This window comes from Paroedura picta, chromosome 3, assembly GCF_049243985.1.
Source record: "Paroedura picta isolate Pp20150507F chromosome 3, Ppicta_v3.0, whole genome shotgun sequence".
Taxonomy (NCBI): Eukaryota; Metazoa; Chordata; class Lepidosauria; order Squamata; family Gekkonidae; genus Paroedura; species Paroedura picta.
In genome coordinates, this window is record NC_135371.1 from 174,531,304 (window position 1) to 174,552,577 (window position 21,274).

Sequence of the window (21,274 nt, forward strand, 5' to 3'; positions counted from 1 at the left end):
TTTGGCTGTCTCTGTTTGTAGACTACAGAAAAGCAAATATATATCAGTTCAAACTACATTGCTTTCTTTTAGACATAGTTACATTGCAATCTACTTGTTCAAATTCATAATGCCAATTAAGCGACAAATTAAAATACAGAGGACATTTAGCCTTTCAGAGGGACTTTCTGAGGGACATGTGCAGGTTAGCGGATGTAGTGAGTTAAGAAACCAATGTCCCTGTTGAGTCCTGGGGATTCTATTGTTCTGATTGTTGTAGTAACTTGCATTTCAGCACTTTCCCTTTCCATTCCGTTCTTGAAGTTCCTTTGTAACGAAACAGCTGTCAGTTAGACAGGACTCTCTCCTCCCTTTCTCTTCTTAATAAAGCTTTCATGTTCCTTAAGCCGCTGGGGGCTGCATTGCTTTGCATAATTAAACTCTGCCAGCATTTGACTGCCCCCTTCAGGACTCTGCGAGGAACAATACAAACTGACCTACTCTCATTATCTTAGGGGTTTTAATGCCCTTAATTAACATATGCAAATAAGCCTCCTTTAGCTGTCTCAGTTGGACTTTAAGCCTCGCCCCCTGAAGCTAGGCCACACCCCCACGGTGTCCTTGAAGCGCCTCTAAAGCGAGAGGGGGAAAAAAGCCTTGAATAACTCGTCACTTCCGATAAGAAAACGAAGCCGCGTGGAACGTCCCACCTTTTACAGCGGAAGTGGAGGGCTTGTTCGGTTGGGAACCGGAAGTGGAGAAGAACCTTGGCCTCTTCCTACCTCTACAACTCGCTCGGTCTTAAAGCCGCTTCGCCGTCGCTAATGGAAGCCAGGCACCATAGAGATGTCGAGGGATAGAGTGGCCTCATCGAGCGGAAGTTGGGCCGTGTTGCGGCTGCTCGTGTCTGACGTCATCACGCCGTGCCGGAAGTGGCGCTTTGGAAGGCGTGCGCGGAGCGGGTCGGAGGCGCGGAGGGCGGCGCAATGCTGCGGGTCGCGGTCCCGTGGCTGGGCCGGGGGGCGGCGTCGCGGGTGAGGCTGCGCGGGGTCCCCCTCTGGGTGTGCCCAGCAACGAGGGTGCCTGGATCGATAGGGGTTGCCAGCCTCCCGGTGGGGTCGGGAGATCTCCCGGAATTATCACTGATCTCCACCAAGCTGCAGGGCTCCGTTCCCCGGAGGAAATGACCACTTTGAGGGGGGGGGACTCAAGCTGGGCATTCCCCCCGGAGTCTGCCCTCTAAAGCAGGGGTGGCCAAACTGTGGCTGTCCTGGTGTCCATGGACTACAATTACCATGAGCACCTGCTAGCGTGCTGGGCGTTTGAGTCCGATGGCACCTTTTAAGACCAGCAAAGCTTTATTTGATATAAACCTTTCACACAGTACATTCCCCAGACACAAAGAAATGGCTAGTATAGGTCCACCTCTATGGGCTGTGAAAAGAGCCTCTTGTGGGGCAGAGTGGTAAGGCAGCAGACATCCAGTCTGAAAGCTCTGCCCATGAGGCTGGGAGTTCGATCCCAGCAGCCGGCTCAAGGTTGACTCAGCCTTCCATCCTTCCGAGGTGGGTAAAATGAGTACCCAGCTTGCTGGGGGTCATGGCTGGTAAACGGTAATGACTGGGGAAGGCACTGGCAAACCACCCCGTATTGAGTCTGCCATGAAAACGCTGGAGGGTGTCACCCCAAGGGTCAGACATGACCCGGTGCTTGCACATGGGATACCTTTACCTTTTTATATGGGCTGTGGTTTAGTGCACAACATGATGATGTTTAACAGATACAAGAGTTTTGTAAATTCATAAGGTTATTGTTAGTTTGGGCTCAAGTCTAGGGAGGAAACATATAGTAAAGGAAATACAAATGTCGAGATGGGGAATTGTTTGGAATGCTTGACCGTGTGCGCCGTATTTTCTACTTTTGCACTTTTACTGTATTCTTCAATGCTTTCTTTTTTACAAGTGCCTTGTTGGCATCTTGAGTTGCTTGATTTTGCACGCCTGATTCTGCTGGGTTTTGTCTGTAATAAAAAAGCCTGAATTTAGCTTTGTGGATACGAGGAGTGGAAAGGATGGGGGGCCGATGACAGAAACACGGGGTGTGTAAAGTATCTCTAGGCTCTGCATGTAGATGCAGTGTAGCAGATTTCCTCAGCTCCTTCCAACGTCTCACTTCTGCTTACTTTTTTGTTCTGCTCCAAGGTTTTTTCTACCTTGTCCAACCATCCTGTCCCAGACATCGCCGGCGTTGTGGAAAATGAGGCCGGTGCAGCTTCGCTCCCAGGTGAGCCGTTTTTGTGGTTGCAGAAAATTCAGAATCTTGGTTTGATGATAAAACCTACCATTACAGAGAGAAGACAAAAATATTGGGTCATTTTCAGTTTGGGTTTCCATTGTTGATTGTATGCAGCTGAAATCAGTTGGTTTTATGTAACACTTTGGTTTTCTTGGTAGGCCTGCTGGTGTCCTCCGTAAAATAAGTTTGTTGCATCAAAAAAATAAAGGGTGGTATCGTGGTTCAAGTGTTGGACGTAGGATCTTGGGAGATCCAAGTTCAGCTTCCCATTTTGCCCACCCTCTCAACCTGACCTACCTCACAGGGTTGTTGTGAGGATAAAAAACAGAAGAGGCGAATGATGTGAGCCTCTTTGTGTCTCCTTTGAGTTGAAAGGCAGGATACAAATACATTTAAAAATAAGACTTCTGAAGATTTGTCTTCAGAATGGAGGAGCTAAGCTCTGCATTTCTTCCCATTTTTAGCCCTTTGTGAGCTTTCGTTTACTTGTTACACACAGCAGCGCAGTTGGGCTGAGGAGAGGGAAAGGGGAGGCTGGTTGGACTATTTGGGTGGGGGAAGAGCAACTATTGGCTGAGAACTGTTGACATGGTGGAGGGAAAGGCTTAAGTAGCAGAGAAGGATTGGAGTCAGCTGTGAGGGGTGCTGGACTGAGGCATGTTGATGCTGTCCTTTCTTGTCCCCACGTGATTGGCTGCTACCTCCACAAGGGGGGGACCTGTTTGTGCCCCCCTCTAATGCAGAAGCTGCCAAATCTGAGTCCAGCAGCACCTTTAAGACCAACCAAATTGAATGCTGGGCATAAGGTTTCAGGTACATGCCTACTTCTCTGCTTTGGGGGAGGAGGAGGTTCTGTGTGGAGCTTGGTAAGCCTGGCTCTATAACTTCTCATTCACACTGAGCCCCCTTCCCACCCATCTCCAGGAATGCCCCCAGGGAAATTGGCAGTCCTAGGGGGAGGGAATATCCCATGATGGGAATGGAAGATGATAATATAAAGGAGGACAGGATAATTATGTGTAGTAGCTGCTGTATTGTGGGGACTGTGCAGCATTTTATGGGACTAATCATGAAGTATAGGTGGGTGCCTAGATATGTTAAACAGCTAGGCCACCGAACAGAGTTTGAGTCCAGGGCCCCTCAAGCCTTACTTGTAGGTGTGTGTATGGGGGGGGGGCGGGGTAGTTAGAATCAAGATGCATAAGTAGCTAGGCCATAAGTGGAGCTGAAATGAGATTCAAACAGTTGGTCATACCTGTGGATAGCAGCAGTTTAGCCGACAAAAGAGTTAACAAACAGATGTGAGAACTGAATTTGAGCCCAGACTGTAGCACCTTTAGGACCAGCAGAGTCTTTTCCTGGGTGTAAGTTTTTGTATCCGTTCACGCTTTTTCTGATACATTGGAACGTAAAACCACAAGCTTTACACAGGAGTAGAGGGTGGGGCAGGTGTTCTCAGGAAGGGCTAATTTGAGTCAAGCCGCATCGTCCCTGAGCCGTATGGAAGGGCGGTATAAGAATCTAATAAATAAATCAATAAAATCAGAAACTGAGCAGTAAATCTAGCTAAGACCGGCTCAAGGCAATTGGCAAGGCCTTTGTGAGATGACCAGTTTCTTGCGCATCCTCCAGGGGGCAGCAGTGCTTGTTCTTAGATGGAACTTGCAGCCTACCATCCGGTATTTAAAATCGACACAATTAGAAATGGTCACAATGGACATTTTTAGAGTCTGTTCCTGTTTTTAAATCCAAAGCGAGGACGTGGCTATTTTAAATAGCTTTTCTTGCAGGCCCTTGAAGGTTTCAAAACAACCAGATGGAAAAGGGCTTCATCCATCTTTTCAGAGTGTCGACCGGTCTCAGATAACTAACGCAGGCAGGCCTGAGCCTCGGGGCTTGCAAATTGTGTGCGGAATCGTAACTTGGGCATCGGCTCACAAGTTTTAAAGACTTGTGTGATGAGCAGCAGCTGCCACATGCAGGGTGGGCATTTCATAGAATCATAGAGTTGGAAGGGGCCATAGAGGCCATCTAGTCCAACCCCCTGCTCAACGCAGGATCAGCCCTAAGTATCCAAGAAAAGTGTGCATCCAACCTTTGCTTGAAGACGGCCAGTGAGGGGGAGCTCACCACCTCCTTAGGCAGCCTATTCCACTGCTGAACTACTCTGACTGTGAAAAATGTTTTCCTGATATCTAGCCTATATCGTTGTACTTGAAGTTTAAACCCATTACTGCGTGTCCGCTCCTCTGCAGCCAGCAGAAACAGCATCCTGCCCTCCTCCAAGTGACAACCTTTCAAATACTTAAAGAGGGCTATCATGTCCCCTCTCAACCTCCTTTTCTCCAGGCTTGGGACATTCCCAAGTCCCTCAACCTACCTTCATAGGGCTTGGTCCCTTGGCCCCAGATCATCTTCGTTGCTCTCATCTGTACCCTTTCAATTTTATCTACGTCCTTCTTGAAGTGAGGCCTCCAGAACTGCACACAGTACTCCAGGCGTGGTATGACCAATGCCATATACAATGGGACTATGACATCTTGTGATTTTGATGTGATGCCCCTGTTGATACAGCCCAAAATGGCATTCGCCTTTTTTACCGCTGCATCACACTGCCTGCTCATGTTTAGTTTACAATCCACAAGTACCCCAAGGTCTCTTTCACACACAATGTTGCCTAGAAGCGTATCCCCCATCCAGTAGGCATGCTTTTCATTTTTCTGACCCAGATGCAGAAATTTACACTTATTTTTATTAAATTCCATCTTGTTTGACATCATATCCTCTCGTTTCTTGTCAGCAGCGTGCCGTGGCGGGGTCTCCAGCGACCCTATCCTGCGAAAATGTGACATTGCTGTCCCCAAGCACCTTGGACCAGTCCAGGCCTGGGTGGAGTCCATGAAGCACTACGATGCCAGATTCGAGGGTCTAACTGACTTGCACCCAGACGTGTTTGCCGTAATGCCCCGGTAAGCACTGAGATGATGCTGGTCTCTTTTGTCCTAGTCTGAGCAGACAATACCCGATCCTGATGGACCAGTGGGCAGATTCTGTATCAAGCAACTTCGTGTGTTATTGTAAGGGAGGGGCCGTGGCTCAGTGGCAGAGCCCCTGCTTGGCAGGCAGAAGGTCCCAGGTTCAATCCCCGGCATCTCCAGTTGAAAGGACCAGGCAGGAGGGGATGGAAAGACCTTGGCCTGAGACCCTGGCTCAGTGGCAGAGCCTCTGCTTGGCAGGCAGGAGGTCCCAGGTTCAATCCCTGGCATCTCCAGGCGAAAGGACCAGGCAGGAGGGGATGGGAAAGACCTTGGCCTGAGACCCTGGCTCAGTGATAGAGCCTCTGCTTGGCAGGCAGAAGGTCCCAGGTTCAATCCCCCAACATCTCTGGTTGAAAGGACCAGGCAGGAGAGAATCACAGAATCATGGAGTTGGAAGAGGCCATACAGGCCATCTAGTCCAACCCCCTGCTCAACGCAGGATCAGCCCAAAACATCCTAAAGCAGGGATGGGAAAGACCTTGACGTGAGAGATTTAGAAAATTACCCCTGGGGTGGAGAGAGCTGACAAAGAGAACTTTTTCTCCCTTTCCCAGAGGACTAGAACAGGAGGGCATCCCATGAAGCTGATGGGCAGTAGGTTCAGATCGGACAAAAGGCAATGCCACTTTACACAGTGAGTGATTAAAAGGTGGAATTTGCTGCTGAAAGACATAGTGATGGCCACAGGAATAAACAGCTTTAGAAGGAGATAAGATACATTCATGGAGGGCAGGTCTATCAGTGGCTACTAGCCCTGGTGACCGAGGGAAACCTCCACATTCAGAGGCAGTAATCCTTGGATTCCAAGAGCCAGGAAACAAGATCAGGGGATCTGCTTTCTGTTGTTGGCAGTCCAGATGAACCAGGTGACCACTGTGCGTGATGGGAGGGTGGACTAGATGGACTGCTGTTCTAATCCTGCAGGGCTCTTCTGAGGTTCTTTTCAGGGGAAGGCCTCGGCCTCTATGCCCCCTTTGTTGGCCAACCAGAGGAATTACTTGGCCGCTGCATGACACCATATGCTAGCCTAGATGGAGTGGCCAGACTGTGGCTCTCCAGATGTCCACAATTCCCATGAGCCCCTGCCAGCATGGTGCTCGCAGGGGCTCATGGGAAATGTAGTCCGTGGACATCTGGAGAGCCACAGTCTGGCCACCGCTGGCATATTGGTTTGATCCGGCAAGGCTTTTCTGATGTTCATACCACCTTCTGTCTCTCTCCCCCCCCCCAATACAGCATTGACATCTTGCACTCTGTCGTCACTTGGCAGAAGAACTTCAAAAGAATTGTGAGTACTGGAATGCTCGTATTTTGGAGTCTTGGAGGGGTGTATCAGTGGGCGGGTGACATGGCGGAATAGGGCCGTCCGAGAGGCCATCGAGCCCGGCTGCAGAAAAGATTGCTCTTTGGGGAGGCTCCCCGGGGTCTGGGAACATGTGCTAGAAATAGGGGAAATGCTATTTTGTCTTCTCAATGGAAAGGTTGTCCTTTTGGCAAGTGCAGGTTGTGGGACTTAAGGTGAGCCCGGAGGACAGGGGTGGCCACACTGCAGCTCTTTGTTGTTGTTGTTATGTGCGAAGTCGTGTCCGACCCATCGCGACCCCATGGACAACGATCCTCCAGGCCTTCCTGTCCTCCACCATTCCCCGGAGTCCATTTAAGTTTGCACCGACTGCTTCAGTGACTCCATCCAGCCACCTCATTCTCTGTCGTCCCCTTCTTCTTTTGCCCTCGATCGCTCCCAGCATTAGGCTCTTCTCCAGGGAGTCCTTCCTTCTCATGAGGTGGCCAAAGTATTTGAGTTTCATCTTCAGGATCTGGCCTTCTAAAGAGCAGTCAGGGTTGATCTCCTCTAGGACTGATCGGTTTGTTCGCCTTGCAGTCCAAGGGACTCGCAAGAGTCTTCTCCAGCACCAGAGTTCAAAAGCCTCAATTCTTTGACGCTCGGCCTTCCTTATGGTCCAACTTTCGCAGCCATACATTGCAACTGGGAATACCATAGCCTTGACTAAACGCACTTTTGTTGGCAGGGTGATGTCTCTGCTTTTTAGGATGCTGTCTAGATTTGCCATAGCTTTCCTCCCCAGGAGCAAGCGTCTTTTAATTTCTTTGCTGCAGTCCCCATCTGCAGTGATCTTGGAGCCCAGGAAAATAAAATCTGTCACTATCTCCATTTCTTCCCCATCTATTTGCCATGAATTGAGAGGGCCGGATGCCATGATCTTCGTTTTCTTGATGTTGAGTTTCAAGCCAACTTTTGCACTCTCCTCCTTCACCCGCATCAACAGGCTCTTTAGTTCCTCTTCACTTTCTGCCATTAGAGTGGTATCATCTGCATATCTGAGGTTGTTGATATTTCTCCCTGCAATCTTGATCCCAATTTGTGACTCCTCTAATCCCGCATTTCTCATGATGTGCTCTGCATACAAGTTAAATAGGCAAGGCGACAGTATACAGCCTTGCCGAACTCCTTTCTCAATTTTGAACCAGTTAGTGATTCCATGTTCAGTTCTCACTGTTGCTTCTTGACCTGCATATAAATTTCTCAAGAGACAAATAAGATGCTCTGGTATTCCCATCTCTTTAAGAACTTGCCACAATTTGTTGTGCTCCACACAATCAAAGGCTTTAGCATAGTCAATGAAGCAAAAGTAGACATTCTTCTGGTACTCCCTAGCTTTCTCCATGATCCAGCGTATGTTGGCAATTTGATCTCTAGTTCCTCTGCCTCTTCGAAATCCTGCCTGTACTTCTGGAAGTTCTCGGTCCACATATTGCTGGAGCCTAGCTTGTAGGATTTTGAGCATAACTTTGCTAGCATGAGAAATTAGTGCAATGGTGCGGTAGTTTGAACATTCTTTGGCATTGCCCTTCTTTGGGATTGGAATGTAAACTGACCTTTTCCAATCCTGTGGCCATTGTTGAGTTTTCCAAATTTGCTGGCATATTGAGTGTAGCACTTTTACCGCATCGTCCTTTAAGATTTTGAATAGTTCAACTGGAATGCTGTCACCACCACTAGCTTTATTGTTGCTCAGACTTCCTAAGGCCCATTTAACTTCACATTCCAGGATGTCTGGCTCCAGGTCAGTAACTACCCCATTGTGGTCATCAGGGATGTTAAGCTCACTCTTGTATAGTTCTTCTGTATAATTTTGCCACCTTTGTTTAATCTCTTCTGCTTCTGTGAGGTCCCTACCATTTTGGTCCCTTATTATACCCATCTTTGCATGAAACGTTCTCTTCAGATCTCCAATTTTCTTGAAAAGATCTCTGGTCCTCCCCATTCTATTGTTTTCTTCTATTTGTTTGCACTGTTCATTCTTATCTCTTCTAGCTTTTCTCTGGAATTTTGCATTCAATTGGGTGTATCTTTCTCTTTCTCCCTTGCCTTTCACTTCCCTTCTCTCCTTAGCTATTTGTAAAGCTTCCTCAGACAGCCATTTTGATTTCTTGCATTTCTTTTTCTTTGGGATGGTTTTAGTTGCTACCTCTTGTACAATGTTGCGAACCTCCATCCATAGTTCTTCAGGCACTCTGTCTATCAGATCTAATTCCTTAAATCTATTTGTCACCTCTACTGTGTATTCGTTGGGGATATGATTTAGTTCATACCTGAGTGGCCTAGTGCTTTTCCCTACTTTCTTCAATTTAAGCCTAAATTTTGCAACAAGAAGCTCATGATCTGAACCACAATCAGCTCCTGGTCTTGTTTTTATTGACTGGATAGAACTTTTCCATCTTTGGCTGCAGAGCACATAGTCAATCTGATTTCTGTGTTGACCGTCTGGTGATGTCCATGTGTAGAGTCGTCTCTTGGGTTGTTGGAAAAGAGTGTTTGCTATGACCATTGTATTCTCTTGACAAAATTCTACCAGCCTGTGCCCTGCTTCATTTTGTACTCCAAGGCCAAACTTGCCTGTTATCCCGGTTATCTTTTGGCTTCCTACTTTAGCATTCCAATCCCCCATGATGATAAGTACATCATTTTTTGGCGTTGCTTCTAGAAGGTGTTGTAGGGCTTCATAGAACTGATCAACTTCATCCTCTTCAGCAGCAGTGGTTGGGGCATAGACCTGGATCACTGTGATGTTGAATGGTTTGCCTTGGATTCGAACTGAGATCATTCTGTCATTTTGGGGATTGTATCCCAAGACTGCTTTTCCTACTCTCTTATTGATTATGAAGGCTACTCCATTTCTTCTGCGAGATTCTTGTCCACAGTAGTATACCTGATGGTCATCTGAATTAAATTCACCCATTCCTGTCCATTTTAGTTCACTGATTCCTAAAATGTCGATGTTCAGTCTTCCCATTTCTTGTTTGACCACGTCCAGCTTACCTTGATTCATGGATCTGACGTTCCAGGTTCCTATGGAATAAAAATCTTTACAGCATCGGACTGTCTTTTCGCCACCAGTTACTTCCACAACTGAGCGTCCTTTCGGCTTTGGCCCAGTCGCTTCATTCATTCTGGCGCTACTCGTACTAGCCGTCTGCTCATCCCCAGTAGCATATTGGACACCTTCCGACCTGAGGGGCTCATCTTCCGGCGTCATATCGTTATGCCTATTGGAACTGTCCATAGAGTTTTCATGGCAAAGATACTGGAGTGGTTTGCCATTTCCTTCTCCAGTGGATCACCTTTTGTCAGAGCTCTCAGCTATGACCTGTCCGTCTTGGGTGGCCCTGCACGGTATAGCTCATAGCTTCACTGAGCTACGCAAGCCCCCTTGCCACAACAAGGCAGCGATCCTTGAAGGGGGCTGCAGCTCTTAGGGGTCTATAGACTACAATTCCCATTGAAGCCTCTTGTGGCGCAGAGTGGTAAGGCAGCCGTCTGAAAGCTTTGCCCATGAGGCTGGGAGTTCAATCCCAGCAGCCGGCTCAAGGTTGACTCAGCCTTCCATCCTTCCGAGGTCGGTAAAATGAGCACCCAGCTTGCTTGCTGGGGGGTAAACGGGAATGACTGGGGAAGGCACTGGCAAACCACCCCGTATTGAGTCTGCCATGAAAACGCTGAAGGGCGTCACCTCAAGGGTCAGACATGACCCGGTGCTTGCACAGGGGATACCTTTACCTTACCCATGAACCTCTGCCAACATGGGCTTCCTTGGCGGTCCCTGCTTAGATTCTGTGATTTGACAAAGTCAGGTTAGGCCGGGCTAAACAGTTCACAGCGAGAGACGAACAGAAGAGATTTGTCCTTGCCAGCCTCTGCATTGCAACCCTTGACTTCCTTGGTGGTCTCCCATCCCAGCACTAAGGAGGACCAGCTCTTACGTGCTTAAGTCCCTTGAGAAGAAGAAAAAAAAATCAAATTCTTTGCCAAGCCCATCCATACACACTGAGTCCTACGACCATATCTGTAGATTGTGCATTTCTGCATGTTGCATAATCCTGCAGGTTTTTTTTTTACAGCTTTGGCATAAGGTGTTCTCATTTTGCTAATTCCAGGGAGGTGCATTGCCAATCCCCCCCCCCTCCCCGGCAACCTCATCAGAACCCCTGAGCTTTTAGCTCACCGTGGGCCCACTCCTTTTGGAGCAACCTCTGCAGCTGCAGGGACTGGCTTCTCAATAGAAGCTGATGTGTGTCACAGAACTGGGTTCTGCAAGCAGCACCGTCTCCTCCACTGACAGTGCAGGAAAATGCTGATGTGTGCAGAGCCCAGACTGTGTTGCTTTCTTTCCTAATCTCCCCCCCTCCCCATGTGGACAGCTGATCCTGGTAATATTCAGTTGCCCCTGATTGTAACGTATAGTACACAGGCAGCTATGCATGTTGTGCATGGAAATGGCATGAGACAACCCATCAGAAGAGCCCTGCTGGGTTAGATCAGGGAGGGTCCCTCCAGTCCAGTTCTCTTTTTCAACTCCCTCCGCATAGTTCAGGATTTTACAAATCTCTAACACGAGAGGCAGCATAATGTGGTGATTGAGAGCTGCAGACTCCAGTCTGGAGAACAGAGTTCGATTCCCCATTCCTCCTCCACATTCAGCCAGCTGGGTGACCTTGGGTCAGTCCAGTTCTCTTAGAGCTCTCTCAGCCTCACCTACTCCACAGGGTGTCTGTTGTGGGGAGAGGAAAGGGAAGGCGACTGTAAGGCACTTTGAGACTCCTTCGGGGAGAGAAAAGCGGCATCTAAGAACCAACTCTTCTTCTTCTTCAGTAATCTCAGGGCTCTCTCAGCCTCCCCTCCCTCACAGGGTGTCTGTTGTGGGGAGAGGAAAGGGAAGGCGAATGGAAGCCCCTTTGGGACTCCTTCGGGGAGAGGAAAGCGGCATCTAAGAACCAACTCTTCTTCTTCTTCAGTAATCTCAGGGCTCTCTCAGCCTCCCCTCCCTCACAGGGTGTCTGTTGTGGGGAGAGGAAAGGGAAGGCGAATGGAAGCCCCTTTGGGACTCCTTCGGGGAGAGAAAAGCGGCATCTAAGAACCAACTCTTCTTCTTCTTCAGTAATCTCAGGGCTCTCTCAGCCTCCCCTCCCTCACAGGGTGTCTGTTGTGGGGAGAGGAAAGGGAAGGCGACTGGAAGCCGCTTTGAGACTCCTTCGGGTAGAGAAAAGCAGCATCTAAGAACCAACTCTTCTTCTTCTCCTTCAGTAATCTCAGGGCTCTCTCAGCCTCCCCTCCCTCACAGGGTGTCTGTTGTGGGGAGAGGAAAAGAAAGGCGACTGTAAGCCCCTTTGGGACTCCTTCGGGGAGAGAAAAGCGGCATCTAAGAACCCACTCTTCTTCTTGTTCCAAGGAGCGTGGCCCAGAGGCGGGCAGTGGCCGGCCACCTCTGAATGTCTCCTGACCAATTCCGGCTTCACTTACTGGAAGCCTAAGTGAGGTTTTCCGCTGTAGCCTGAACTGCTTGATCGATGCTGCCAAGGAATCGATAGGTTAGAGAACCCGCGTTGGCCTTGGTGGGCTGGCCGTCGAGCGCTCTGGCTCGCTTGCTTCTGGCACCTGCCCCATCCCGGCCGCGTTCTCCGAGCTGCCTTCCCTTTCCAGAGTCTTGCCAAGACCAAGACGCGAGCAGAGGTGCGCGGCGGCGGCAAAAAACCTTGGAAGCAGAAGGGGAGCGGCCGGGCCCGGCATGGGAGCATCCGGTCGCCCTTGTGGCGTGGGGGTGAGTGGCGCATTCTTCTCACTAGCTGATTCAAGGCTGTCGGTCCTTAAACCAGCAGGGGGAGCTTTCTGGGGAACCATTTGGAGCCTGAGTGTCCTGAAAAGATCCTACTGGACTCCAGTTTTGTTGGCTTGTTAGCTTTTCGACTGGAGACCCACAGGGCCCCTCTCTGAAACGGTGTTCCTGGTCGGAAGCCCTGACCTCGCAAACCTGATCCCATCAGATCTTAGAAGTTAAGCAGGGTCTACCCCTGGTAAAGAGCCTCTTGTGGCGCAGAGTGGTAAGGCAGCCGTCTGAAAGCTTTGCCCACGAGCCTGGGAGTTTGATCCCAGCAGCCGGCTCAAGGTTGACTCAGCCTTCCATCCTTCCGAGGTCGGTAAAATGAGGACCCAGCTTGCTGCTGGGGGGTAAACGGTAATGACTGGGGAAGGCACTGGCAAACCACCCCGTATTGAGTCTGCCATGAAAACGCCTGAGGGCGTCACCCCAAGGGTCAGACATGACTCGGTGCTTGCACAGGGGATACCTTTACCTTTACCTTACCCCTGGCTAGCGCTTGGACGGGTGATCTCCAAGGAACATCAGGGCCATCGTGCAGGGGCAGGCAATGGCAGACCAAACATCTCTTGCCGGGCAATTCTAGGATCTCCTGGCGATATTACACACGTCAGCACCCAATGACTCCGCGCAGGATCAACAAACCCTTGACCGAGGACCTCCTCACCGGGGTGTTCCAATTAACAGACTAACAAACCAGTCCCAGTGAATTACCCGTGTTTCTGTAAACTTAAGTCGGTGTATTTCCGGTGCACGTTCCTGGAGAAAACACAGGGAGTTTGTCATTGTATCTCTTTTGATTGCTATGTGTACCCTGATGAAGCTTACTGAAACAAGGGTAATTCACAGGGTCTTGTTTTGTTATTCTGTTGGAAATTGGCCCGTGAGGGGGTTCTCTGCACAGATTCGTCTGGTGTTTACTTGCAACGTTCCGTGTACTCTATTACATACGTGCCGTACAATAAGTAATATATTAATTAATCTGATAGGGATCAGGGGTGTCAGTGTCTTAGGCCTGGTGGACAGCCGTGACCTTGTGGGTGGGAGGCGGGCAGTCGAGGGGCTGTTCTGACCCGCCTGTATCCAGCTTCCCTGTGACCTCTCCGGCCCTCCTTGCTTCCTCCTAGGGGGCGTGGCCCACGGCCCCCGCGGCCCCACCAGCTACTACTACATGCTGCCCATGAAGGTGCGCGTTTTGGGCCTCAAAGTGGCACTGACGGCAAAGCTGATGCAGGTACCATGCTTTCGTTTCGGCCAGGACCTCTGGCGGCGTTCTGATCTGGAAAAGGGCTTATTCTTGGCTACGTTTGCAGGTTTGGGAGATGGAAGTTTGATGGGCTTCTTTCAAGCCTCATAACACAATTATAAGGTGAAGAGCTTTGAGACTCTTCCAGGTAGATTCAAATGGGTCGCCGTGTTGGTCTGAAGTAGCACAATAAAATCAGAGTCCAGTAGCACCTTTAAGACCAACAAAGATTTATTCAAGGTGTGAGCTTTCGAGTGCTTGCACTCGAAAGCTCACACCTTGAATAAATCTTTGTTGGTCTCAAAGGTGCTACTGGACTCTGATTTTATTGTACTCCTCCAGATAGTGAAAAACGGGGTATAAAAACCAACTGTTCTTCTTCAGTGTTCATTTGAGTGCAAACCCCAAAGATCAAGATTTGCATTTTTAACGGTACCTTTGTCGTTTTTAAGCCTATAATTCTGTGCACTGCATAATAAATAGTTGTATTTTTTTTTTTTCATTTGTTCAGTCTTTGGATTCCTGGCTTGGTTTCCAAGCTGGTTTCCTCCCTCCCTACCTCATATATGAGGCGCTGACTCTCAAAAACTCCTGCCTCCCAGATCTTGGTCTCTAAGGGGCTACTCGTCTGGAATCAAGCCCAAAAGCTGCTTAAATTGGAGGACTATTTCAAGCGTGAGATAAATATTTTTAAAGTATGAGGCCTGGGTCCATGCCAATCTCTTGCTCCAGGCTGCCTTGTTTAGTTTGGCATTTGGATGAGATTCGAAACCGGGATTTTGCTAAAAAGGGTTGGTTTTCATACCCCAGTTTTCTCTTCCCTGGGGAGTCTGGCTGCACATGGAGGAGGAGTGGGGAATCGAAGCCGGTTCCCCAGATTAAGTAGCAGGGTTTGATTCTCCAGTAAGAATCTGGCTATAGGTGATGTGGAAGACGCCCTCCTGAGACCCTGGAGAGCAGCTGCCTGTCTGAGTAGGCAATACCAACCTTAGTGGCCTGATTTGGGCGAATCCTGATTCATGCAGGCAAAAGTTGGTAGTTTCACGGGTGGGCTTCCACTGTCTTGCATGTATCTCACTCACTGACTCCCCCCCCCTTTCTCCCCCCTACCCTCCCACCCAGGACAACCTGCACATTGTCGACTCGCTGGAAATACCAACTTCGGACCCCCAGTATCTGACGGATCTGGCCCATTACAGGGGCTGGGGGGAATCGACGCTATTTGTGGACGTGTGAGTTGGCTTGGGGCTCTCGTTGGAGGGGGGGGTTAGGACTGTGATTCTGGCTCGCTGCCCAGTTAATGAATTCTGAGTACTTCCCTGCAATGGAGCCACCCTGTGGCGGGAGGTCTGAACTGCAAGAGCGTGGATTTTTTTTTTGCTGTTTTCTCGTTTCAGAAGGGGCAGGGGAGTGTTTGAGTTTGGCCACGGGACACTGAGCTTGTGGCTGGGATATTTTTTCCTCCCTCCAAACCCACGTTTTTCAAAACTGTTCTGGTTACATGGGCATCTCCGGAAGAGAAAATCTTTGGCAGTGGCCGGGATTTCCTTGAATGACTCCTTATCCGCTGTCGTTGGTTGGGCTTCTTAGATAAACTCGGGCCTCTTTTCTAACAGCGTTGCATAGTGGTTAGAGAATGTCGGGCTAAGACAGGATTTCTCAACCAGGGTTTTGTGAAAGGCCCTGGAAGGGTTTCCTGAATGGGTGGGAGTTAACGAATTTTTAATATATTTTAAAAATTGGTTAAAATTTATCCGGTGATATGACCATTTAGGACCCTTCCGCAAACGGCCAGTGAGGGGCCTGGAGGGTGTGGGAAGGGGAGGGGCCCCAAGTGGGAGTGTCCACAGCAAATGCTGGCAGGGGCTTCTGGGAATTGTAGTCCATGGACATCTGGAGGGCCGCAGTTTGACTACCCCTGGTCTACAGCAATGCTGCCTGACCATAATCTGCATGATCACACCACGTCTAGGGTTTCTTGAAGCCCGAAGAAGGTTTCAAGGGTTTCTCAGTGTTAAAAAAAAATGTTGAGGAATGCTGGACTAGGATCTGGAAGACCCAGGTTCGAATCCCCCACCCTAGCACACCACAGAAGAGGGGAAACAGACTCAACCCCAAATCTCGCCAAGTGTGTCAAAAACTCCAACAAATGACGAATAAAATAAATAAATAATATAAATTATTATTTATTTATATTATTTTACCTTGTTGTAGCTTGACCCTTTTGACACAGATTCGAATCCCCGCTCTGCCATGAAAGCTAGCTGGGTGACTTTGGGTCAGCCACACCTCACAGGGATGTTGTGAGGATGAAATGCAGAACGACAAATTCAGTAAATAAGCAAATAAAATAGCCAAGGAGGTCTCTCTCTCTCTCTCTGTCTCAGTTTGGTTGCCCATATGTGGCCGTTTTCCACCCACGGAAGGGGACACTGGCCCCCACGTCCTTGTGCACTGAGCCCAAATGGAACGAGGGTGGGAGTGGATCATGCCAGGAGAGCCTGGATCTGGCCTGATGCTTTTCTCTCTCCCCCCCCCCCCTTGCAGCAACGAGATCTCGGAGAACATGAAGGTGGCAGTGAGCAGTCTTAAAACCATCACGTTCATTCCAGCCATAGGTGAGGAGGGTGGGGGGCGGGTGAGCGAGGGGTGGTCTTTAGCCTGCTTATTCTCCTTCTGGTCCCCTCCTTTCCCTCCAGCCGCATTTCAATTACAGGGGAGAGCGGCCAAGAGGACGAGGTGGTTGGAGCCCCTCCCCTGTGAAGAAAGGCCAGGGAGTCTGTGAGGTTTCTGTTTAGAAAAGAAAGGGGGGACTCAGAATCCGGGCCCCAGCTGGCCCTCACACCCTGGGGAGGGGCCCAGCTTGCTGCCCTCCCCCCCTGGCTCCATCCCTGAGTGCCTGCTTTCCTTTCTTCCCCTCGCAGGCTTGAATGTGCACAGCATGCTGAAGCACGAGACGCTGGTGCTCACCCTGGATACGGTCTCCTTCCTGGAAAAGAAGCTGCTGTGGCACGACGTCCGGTATGGCCAGCTGTACCCGTTCCGGCTGCCCTACAGCGACTTCCCGTAGCCTTTTGCGGCCCGGACAGACTGAGGCAGGGAGGCCGCTGGGAGCGGGAGGCGCTTCCTGCTATGTGCGCCTGCAGAAGTCCTGCCCCCGCAAAAGGAGAGAGAAATCTATTTAAATTAAAAAGACAAATGATACCGTGGTGGCCGGTTGCATTGGGAGGCCCTGGCTCAGGGGCAGAGCCTCTGCTTGGCAGGCAGAAGGTCCCAGGTTCAATCCCCGGCATCTCCAGTTAGAAGGACCAGGCAGGAGGGGATGGGAAAGACCTTGGCCTGAGACCCTGGCTCAGTGGCAGAGCCTCTGCTTGGCAGGCAGGAGGTCCCAGGTTCAATCCCCGGCATCTCCAGTTAGAAGGACCAGGCAGGAGGGGATGGGAAAGACCTTGGCCTGAGACCCTGGCTCAGTGGCAGAGCCTCTGCTTGGCAGGCAGAAAGTCCCAGGTTCAATCCCCGGCATCTCCAGTTAGAAGGACCAGGCAGGAGGGGATGGGAAAGACCTTGGCCTGAGACCCTGGCTCAGTGGCAGAGCCTCTGCTTGGCAGGCAGAAAGTCCCAGGTTCAATCCCCGGCATCTCCAGTTAGAAGTACCAGGCAGGAGGGGATGGGAAAGACCTTTGCCTGAGACCCTGGCTCAGGGGCAGAGCCCCTGCTTGGCAGGCAGGAGGTCCCAGGTTCAATCCCCGGCATCTCCAGTTAGAAGTACCAGGCAGGAGGGGATGGGAAAGACCTTTGCCTGAGACCCTGGCTCAGTGGCAGAGCCCCTGCTTGGCAGGCAGAAGGTCCCAGGTTCAATCCCCGGCATCTCCAGTTAGAAGTACCAGGCAGGAGGGGATGGGAAAGACCTTTGCCTGAGACCCTGGCTCAGTGGCAGAGCCCCTGCTTGGCAGGCAGAAGGTCCCAGGTTCAATCCCCGGCATCTCCAGTTAGAAGTACCAGGCAGGAGGGGATGGGAAAGACCTTTGCCTGAGACCCTGGCTCAGTGGCAGAGCCCCTGCTTGGCAGGCAGAAAGTCCCAGGTTCAATCCCCGGCATCTCCAGTTAGAAGGACCAGGCAGGAGGGGATGGGAAAGACCTTGGCCTGAGACCCTGGCTCAGTGGCAGAGCCTCTGCTTGGCAGGCAGAAAGTCCCAGGTTCAATCCCCGGCATCTCCAGTTAGAAGGACCAGGCAGGAGGGGATGGGAAAGACCTTGGCCTGAGACCCTGGCTCAGGGGCAGAGCCCCTGCTTGGCAGGCAGAAGGTCCCAGGTTCAATCCCCGGCATCTCCAGTTAGAAGTACCAGGCAGGAGGGGATGGGAAAGACCTTGGCCTGAGACCCTGGCTCAGTGGCAGAGCCTCTGCTTGGCAGGCAGAAGGTCCCAGGTTCAATCCCCGGCATCTCCAGTTAGAAGTACCAGGCAGGAGGGGATGGGAAAGACCTTTGCCTGAGACCCTGGCTCAGTGGCAGAGCCCCTGCTTGGCAGGCAGGAGGTCCCAGGTTCAATCCCTGGCATCTCCAGTTAGAAGGACCAGGCAGGAGGGGATGGGAAAGACCTTGGCCTGAGACCCTGGCTCAGTGGCAGAGCCTCTGCTTGGCAGGCAGAAAGTCCCAGGTTCAATCCCCGGCATCTCCAGTTAGAAGGACCAGGCAGGAGGGGATGGGAAAGACCTTGGCCTGAGACCCTGGCTCAGGGGCAGAGCCCCTGCTTGGCAGGCAGGAGGTCCCAGGTTCAATCCCTGGCATCTCCAGTTAGAAGGACCAGGCAGGAGGGGATGGGAAAGACCTTGGCCTGAGACCCTGGCTCAGTGGCAGAGCCTCTGCTTGGCAGGCAGAAGGTCCCAGGTTCAATCCCCGGCATCTCCAGTTAGAAGGACCAGGAAGGAGGGGATGGGAAAGACCTTGGCCTGAGACCCTGGCTCAGTGGCAGAGCCTCTGCTTGGCAGGCAGAAGGTCCCAGGTTCAATCCCCGGCATCTCCAGTTAGAGGGACCAGGCAGGAGGGGATGGGAAAGACCTTGGCCTGAGACCCTGGCTCAGTGGCAGAGCCTCTGCTTGGCAGGCAGAAGGTCCCAGGTTCAATCCCCAGCATCTCCAGTTAGAAGGACCAGGAAGGAGGGGATGGGAAAGACCCTTTCAAAGCTTTTCATCCCCGTGGCCATCACCGCATCTTCCGGCAGCAAAGTCCACTCTTTAATCACTCTATTAAAAAGGATTTTGTTTTGTCCATTCCGAATCTCCTGCCCATCGAATTCTAGTATTTCGGGAGAGGGAGGCGCAGTTCTTTCCACGCCGTGGATCCTCTTTCAGCCCTCTCTCATGTCCCCACCCACCCCGGAGTTCTCAGCAAGCTGTCCACGGACAGTGGCTCAGAACAAATGATGGGGGGGGGGGGGGACTTAACTGTTGCAAGGTTGGGCCGACGTCTTTGCAGCTCTCTTCTCCAGGGAATGGCAGGAAGCTGGGGGCATTTCCCCCTCCAGATAACGCGGTCCCAGACTCAGCAGCAAAACAGGAAGCACCTCGCTGCAGCTGCCTGCAACGCCAGCCGTGCCTTCGACACGGCCGTTGGTGGTCTCGAGCGCCTGCTTGAAGGTGTTTGCACTTCGAACGAGAGTTCGTACCCCTCAGCCACCGTGGAAGCCTTCAGCTCCTGGGAGAGCGAAAGCCTGTGCTGACCCATTCGCATTTCCGGGCTGCGCATTTGTAGGGTTGCATTGCTCATGGTTCCTCTGGGGACGAAGCCGTCGTCAAAAAGGGAAGGCTTGCCTTTGGTGTAATCGGTTCAAAGGGACATCACCCCCAAGGCAAGAGCCAGCAGGGGCATCTGCCCTCCACGCACCTTAGAAATGGGGCTGAGAGCGGCTCACCCGACGGTCTTGAAATGGTAAAAAGAAAGAGTTGTGTTTTGAAACGTTCCCTGCTAAGGGCTTCGTTCCTGACTGCATATGAACTGCAGGATACCAACGTCCTTAGAAGGAGGAGAAGAAGAAGGAGGAGGAGGAGAAGGAGAAGGAGAAGGAGAAGAAGAGTTGGTTCTTATATGCCGCTTTTCTCTACCCAAAGGAGGCTCAAAGTGGCTTACAGTCGCCTTCCCTTTCCTCTCCCCACAACAGACACCCTGTGAGGGAGGTGGGGTTGAGGGAGCCCTGAGATTACTGAAGAAGAAAAAGAGTTGGTTCTTATATGCCGCTTTTCCCTACCCAAAGGAGGCTCAAAGCGGCTTCCATTCGCCTTCCCTTTCCTCTCCCCACAACAGACCCCCTGTGAGGTGGGTGAGGCTGAGAGAGCCTTGATATTACTGAAGAAGGAGAAGGAGAAGGAGAAGGAGAAGGAGAAGAAGGAGAAGAAGAAGAGTTGGTTCTTATATGCCGCTTTTCTCTACCCGAAGGAGTCCACTACACAAAACTGGCTTAGAAGAGGGGTGGCCCCCCCAAACCTTTCCTGCCTCCCCCCCCCCCAATTTTCCAAGGACGTTTGCACGGCTGGGGTGGGGGTGAGGTTTGCATTGTGCAATTCTGATCGATTGCTGGAGCTTTGATGGGTTGAGCAGATCAAAACCAAAAAAGCATTTGGGTAGAAGAGGCCAGCATAGCAAAATTATCCTCTCTGGGCTATTGATCACCTGGCTTGCTTGTAGGGTAGACGTTCGGAGTTGGTTTGCCTCTACCTGCCTCCGTGACATGCCTGTAGTCCACATACTAGCCAGGGTCGAATCTGCTTAGCTTCCGAAATCTGACAAGGTCAGCCTTGCCTGAGCTACTTAAGAGTGGGAAATTGTAGGTAGGCAGCGGCAGCCATTTTAGGGCCGGCTGTGCCCACCACATTCAAAATTCCAAAGTAGCTTGCAAAAGATGGGGGCCCCTGTCTTGAGAGGCTTCCCTATGTCTGCACATGGGCCCAGTGTCTGTCCCACTAAGGAGTGGCACGTTGCAGGCCTGGCCAGTGATCCCCGTGGGCTTTGGGTTTCCGTCTTTGTTAGGCGACGCTGTTGGGAGGGTTTGCGGCATTTCGGGGGAGAGCAAGCATCGAAGAGTCAGGTGATTGGTGCTCTTCTCTGCCAATCCTCCCCGAATTCCACACACACACACACCCTCCACAGCTTTGAAAAAACTTTTGTCGGAGTTGCAGAGTCCGTCTGGAAAAGAAAACTTGTCAGCAACAATCTAGTGGTTCTTCTGGCTACGGCAGCTGACTGTTGGTCGACGGCGGGGGACTGGTTGCCACCTCTGGGTTGGGGAACTACCAGAGTTTAGGGGTAAAAACTGACAGAGACCACCGTGAGGTCCAAAGCAGTTACTCCAGGGAAACTGATCTCTGCAGTCTGGAAAGGAGCTGGAATTCCAGGGGATCCCCAGGCCCCACCTGGAGGCTGGCATCCCTGACCCTCAGTGGGGTCCAAGGCCACAAAGTCCCCCCTCCCAAGCAGCCCTTTTCTCCAGGGGAACTGATCTCTGCAGTCTGGAGAGGAGCTGGGATTCCAGGGGATCCCCAGGCCCC

The 21,274-nt window shown here is 51.1% G+C and overlaps 1 protein-coding gene across 2 annotated transcripts; it reads left to right on the forward strand.

Moving 5' to 3' along the window:
• The first annotated feature begins 863 nt into the window (after positions 1–863).
• On the forward strand, positions 864–16,937 carry MRPL4 (mitochondrial ribosomal protein L4). Of its 2 annotated transcripts, none has more exons than XM_077329764.1 (9): positions 864–1,013; positions 2,181–2,262; positions 5,075–5,243; positions 6,549–6,600; positions 12,313–12,430; positions 13,615–13,721; positions 14,856–14,965; positions 16,281–16,351; positions 16,658–16,937. In XM_077329764.1, exons 1-9 carry the CDS (start codon positions 966–968, stop codon positions 16,801–16,803), a joined length of 903 nt encoding a protein of 300 aa, XP_077185879.1. In that variant the 5' UTR covers positions 864–965; the 3' UTR covers positions 16,804–16,937. The 2 variants fall into 2 exon arrangements, with proteins under 2 accessions (XP_077185879.1, XP_077185880.1); XM_077329765.1 differs by having other exon boundaries at positions 5,078–5,243.
• The last annotated feature ends 4,337 nt before the right edge of the window (positions 16,938–21,274 follow it).